This window comes from Bubalus bubalis, chromosome 5, assembly GCF_019923935.1.
Source record: "Bubalus bubalis isolate 160015118507 breed Murrah chromosome 5, NDDB_SH_1, whole genome shotgun sequence".
NCBI lineage: Eukaryota > Metazoa > Chordata > Mammalia > Artiodactyla > Bovidae > Bubalus > Bubalus bubalis.
The window spans coordinates 108168688-108174166 of record NC_059161.1 but is presented as its reverse complement, the minus strand read 5'-3'; the positions used below and the strand labels follow the sequence as shown (position 1 = coordinate 108174166).

At 37.3% G+C, this 5479-nt stretch overlaps 1 protein-coding gene across 1 annotated transcript; it reads right to left on the bottom strand.

The window, feature by feature from the left end:
* Positions 1-4097: 4097 nt before the first annotated feature.
* Positions 4098-5036, bottom strand: LOC102390964 (olfactory receptor 8G1-like). The gene has a single exon (XM_006056080.4). It carries the CDS (start codon positions 5031-5033, stop codon positions 4098-4100), a length of 936 nt encoding a protein of 311 aa, XP_006056142.3. The 5' UTR covers positions 5034-5036.
* Between the last annotated feature and the right edge of the window lie 443 nt (positions 5037-5479).

Sequence of the window (5479 nt, the reverse complement as noted above, 5' to 3'; positions counted from 1 at the left end):
TTTAAATTAAAAAAAAACAAAATAATGATAATTTTAAATAAAAATGTTTATATTGCTTATTTTTTAAAATGTAATTTTATTATCTCTTAATTCTCTTCCCTCATGCCTCAGATGGTAAAGCATCTGCCTACAATGTGAGAGAGCTGGGTTCAATCCCTGGGTCAGGAAGATCTCCTAGAGAAGGAAATGGCAGCCCACTCCAGTACTCTTGCCTGGAAAAGCCCATGGACAGAAGAGCCTTGTAGGCTACAGTCCATGAGGTCACAAAGACTCGGGCATGACTGAGTGACTTCACTTTTATAGCTACAGAGAAATTTCATTTCTTGAGGACAATCCCTAAGGGGATATCTCACATTATGGCGCAGCATCAATGAAAATTTGCATCAAGAAATATCAGCCTTTCTCTTTATTTCATTTCTATTTATGAGTTTCAATATTCTGCAAGTTTTGCAGATATTTTCTCCACCAAACTGGCCTGAAATAGCTCACACATAGAAATAAATCCTACCTCTCTAATTGGGAGTTGATTTTTACTTTTGCAAGTTTGTCCATTTACATGAACACAAAAACATTTATTTAAAGTATGTATTCACATATTATTTGTTTTGTAATTGCATGGGTGGGTGGTAGAAATTTGTCAAGAAAATCAAAAGAGGAAAAAGTCAAGTAGGGTTCAAAGACTGATGAATTGAATGTGAATCAGAATGGAGGGATACTTTTTCATATGATTCATACATGTGAAAAGTTATACATATGAAAGAAATATCCGAGTTTGGAAAGGAAGATCTGGGGTTCATTCTAGGTATTGTGGATGATGCTATAGATTTGTATGTTATCCTCTCCAGGGTAAGAGCTGAAACTCTGAATGAGCATACTGCAGAATTAATACCATCTAATGCCATAGTTCTTCTTCCCTTGGTTTATAGACTTTAAGCATTCCTGAAAAGCAAAAAGAAGATAGGCTGATCTGGCTAAATCATCATAAGTGATGGTATTTTCTTTTTTTTTAACTTTATAATATTGTATTGGTTTTGCCATATATCAACATGACTCTGCCACAGGTATACACGTGTATGATTCTAACCAACATCATGAGAACCATTGAGTGTAGTGTCTCTTGGACAATTCAGAAAAGGAATCTTTCACAAATATTTAAGTACAAAACTTTATTAATTATTATAATACTTATCTTCCCTAAACGTCTATCATTTTGTCATTGTAGAAACTCATTTATAATAATAAATGTCTAATTTCATCAACAAAAGAGGCTGCAGGGGCAAACACTGGCATCTGCCTTTTTAAAGCCAGTTTCTTTCCACATTTAAAAACTATGGCATTTCAAATGTTATACAACATTTCCAACAATTCCTGAGACACCATTGAATCATAATAACTTGCCTTAGTGTGCCGATGTAACAGTGTAGCATCTATTATAAATCATATTATTTTCACATACCAACTAGGCAGCAATCAAGTTATTTTCAAGAGTCTACAGATAAAGTTATGACCAACCTAGCTAGCATATTGAAAAGCAGAGACATTACTTTGCCAACAAAGGTTCATCTAGTCAAGGCTATGGTTTTTCCTGTGGTCATGTAAGGATGTGAGAGTTGGACTGTGAAGAAGGCTGAGTGCCGAAGAATTGATGCTTTTGAACTGTGGTGTTGGAGAAGACTCTTGAAAGTCCCCTGGACTGCAAGGAGATCCAACCAGTCCATTCTGAAGGAGATCAGCCCTGGGATTTCTTTGGAGGGAATGATGATGAAGCTGAAACTCCAGTACTTTGGCCACCTCATGCGAAGAGTTGATTAATTGGAAAAGACTCTGATGCTGGGAGGGATTGGGGGCAGGAGGAGAAGGGGATGACAGAGGATGAGATGGCTGGATGGCATCACTGACTCGATGGACGTGAGTCTGAGTGAACTCCAGGAGTTGGTGATGGACAGGGGGGCCTGGCGTGCTGCGATTCATGGGGTCACGAAGAGTCGGACATGACTGAATGACTGAACTGAACTGAACAGATCTGTCTTCTAGATCTATACAGAGTACATTTTGCATAGATGTTCTTTATATTCTTTTATGTGTTTTGAAGATCACAGAAGTTATATTATGTAATAAAATGTTTAAGGATGGGTATGACTGACCTAACAAACCCTTCTTAGAATATGAGAAAGCTGAAGGAAGAAGACCTGCTCATCAACGCATTTCAGTCCAAATGTGTCAGAATATTAACTTTCATCTGGTTCTGATTAAATCTCTGAAGCCACTTTCCAGTAGTTTTGAATACAGGTAACAAAGAAAGTACAGAAATGAATGTGTCTGGTTCTCACATTCTAATACACTTGATTGAACCCATGATGACTTATAAATTATGAATATGAGCATTTAAATACCCTAAATCCAGCATCAGGAAATAAATGTTCACAAATAATTTATACTAATTAACTTCCTTCATGTGTTAAAATGATGTTCAAAATCCACTTGTTATTCAATTCTCTCTCATCAACGTAAATAACTGCTTGTGTAAAAAGCAATTGAAGCTAATATTAAGTCAAATAGAATGATACTTTTGATGCTCCTCTTCTGGGGTTTCACCAATGCAGGAGCCACATGAGATGTGGGTTGCATCTCTAGATCTGGAAGATCCCCTGGAGTAAGAAATGGCACCCCACTTCAGTATTCTCACCTGAAAAATTCCATGGGCACAGGAGCTTGGTAGGCTACAGTCCATGGGGCCTCAAAGAGTTGGACATGACTGAGCAAGTGCATGTGTGCGTGCGCATGCACACACACACGCACACACACATCCAGTGACTGTATCTTCAATTGTAACCCTGAGTTACCTGTATTAGCAACCCATTGACTTGGTAATGGTAAACCTGACATGCCCAGTATATAGAGTAAGTATTCACATATTATTTCTTTTATAAGTGCATGGGTGGTTGGTAGAAATTGGTCAAGAAAACCAATGAGGAAAAAGTCAAGCATGGTTCTTTGAACCCTGATACCTCAAAGATGTTGAATTGAATGTAACTCAGAAGGGAAGAGTGCTTTTTCTTATGATTTGTAAATATGAAAGATTATACATATGGAAGAATTATCTGAGTTTGGAAAGGAAGATCTAGGGTTCAGTCTAGGTTTTGTGGCTGATGTGGCTTCTGGTATAGTGCCAGAATTATGTAATAGTTTCACACTTGTTTTCTAGAGTCCAGTCACATCAGAAACAAGGCAAACTCTAGGATTCTTTGAGTATCACCTAACATTAGCAAAAAAGGATATTGTAAAAAGATTTAAAGAGAATGCATGATACAGTAAGCTGGATAATGAATTATAGTAAGTCAGGTGGTTTTCATTTATCATAAAAAAGTGCCACTTAAGAAAGCAAAATATGAAACCTGGAAATTACTGTTTATCCACCTATCTACATATATATTAGATGTAAAAATAAAAGTGTATACACTTATCTAAAACCATCTTTCTTAACACTGTCTTTGAAAAGCAAAATATTTTAATTTTGATGAAATCCACACTATCAATTTATTATGAGTTATGATTTTGGGATCATATGTAGAAATTTTTTCCAAGCCTAAGGTTGGTTGTCAACACAACTTAATGACTTGAGAAATCAGATATTCACAAGTTAGGATTTGGGAAAGACACTTTTCCAGATTAGATGTGCAAATGTTAGAGATTATACTAATTATACTAATAGCAGTTTTGCTGTTTTCTTTTTTTTTCTTTGACAGGAGAAAGAACATTGGTGATAACTTCTAGAAGATATTTCATTGACAGAAGGTTTTTATCAATTGTAGACAAGAACAGACGGAGGGACGGTGTTGATGGCTTTAGTGGGCCCATGTACCCAGATCATCCTATTTCTTTTAATCTGTATCTCAGTGATGTTTATGAGAGAAAAACTCAGAGACAAATGGCATCACAGGCCATACGAATATGAAATAATGTCAACACAATGCCACTAAATGTATGGATATATGTTAATAAATATATATTGACATGTGGGCTAAAATCAAACATCAACTTGCACAATACAATAGCCAGTTACAGAGACTAAAACTTCATTCTCATATTATTTCTGATCAGAAGAATATTCTTCTCTCTAGTATTTTCTTCAGGGCAACATTGACGTCCCTGTTCCGTAGACTATAAATCAGGGGGTTCAGCATGGGTACAACAATAGTGTAAAACACAGAGGACACTTTCCCTTCATCCATGGAACTGAATGATGATGGCTGCAGATACATGAATGCTGCAGACCCATAGAAAATAGCAACAGCTGAGATGTGGGAGCTGCATGTGCTGAAGGCTTTAGATCTGCCCTTCATGGAAGGAATGTGGAGGATGCTGGAAATAATGAAGACGTAGGAGCTGACAATGATCAGGCTGGGGGCAAAGATGTTAAGTGCACTAAAACATAGAACCAGTAATTCATTGACATAGGTGCTAGAGCAGGAGAGCTTTAGGAGGGACAGAAGATCACAGAAATAATGGTTGATCACATCTAATTTGCAGAAATGAACTCTAAGCGTGCAGCCTGTGTGAGAGAATGCACATATCAATCCCATCATATACACTCCCCAAATGAGGGAGAAACAGGCCTGATGTGAAATGATAATATTATACAGCAAGGGGCTACAGATGGCAACATAGCGGTCATACGCCATTGCAGCCAACATATAACACTCAGAGATAGCAAAAAGGAGGAAGAAGTAAAGCTGAGTTATGCATTCAGGGTAGGAGATGATGCTCTTCTCTGTCACAAAGTTCACCAGCATTCTGGGGGTAATGACAGTGGACTGACAGAGGTCAATGAAGGACAAGCTGCTTAGGAAATAGTACATGGGGATGTGCAAGTGAGAACTGAGCCCAATCAATATGATCATGCCCAGGTTCCCCACCACTGTGATCACATAGATTCCTAGGAAGAGGAGGAAAAGGGGCAGCTGGAGTTGTGGGTGTTCTGTGAGCCCAGCAAGGATGAATTCAGTCACTGAGGAGTGATTTCCAGGGTCCATTTTCTTCTCGGCAGGTCCTAAGTTTAAAAAACAGAAAAATGAGTGTACGTGTGTATGTATGTGTGTGTGTGTGTGTGTGTATGAGAGATAGAGAGGCTTATGCATATATGTATGTGTGTGTGTGTGTGTGGGTGTGTGTGGGTGTCAGAGGCAGAGAATAATTCTGCAGAGATCATTCTTTATCCATCATCAGAGGACATACATAATGAAGGGAATTCTCCAGTATATCCTGCTACTGCAGAATAAACAATCATTCTGGTTGAACTAGAATAGAAATGATAAACTTCAAGAACTTTGTAATTAAGATCTTTCATAATGTTTAAGAGAAACAATAATTTATGAATTTTTAAAGTTAATGAGAATAAATGTTTCTAGTATTATTTCTGAGTATTCATCTTTCCTCCAAATTTCTATGTTTATATATTAATATCATCAATGTCAAATGG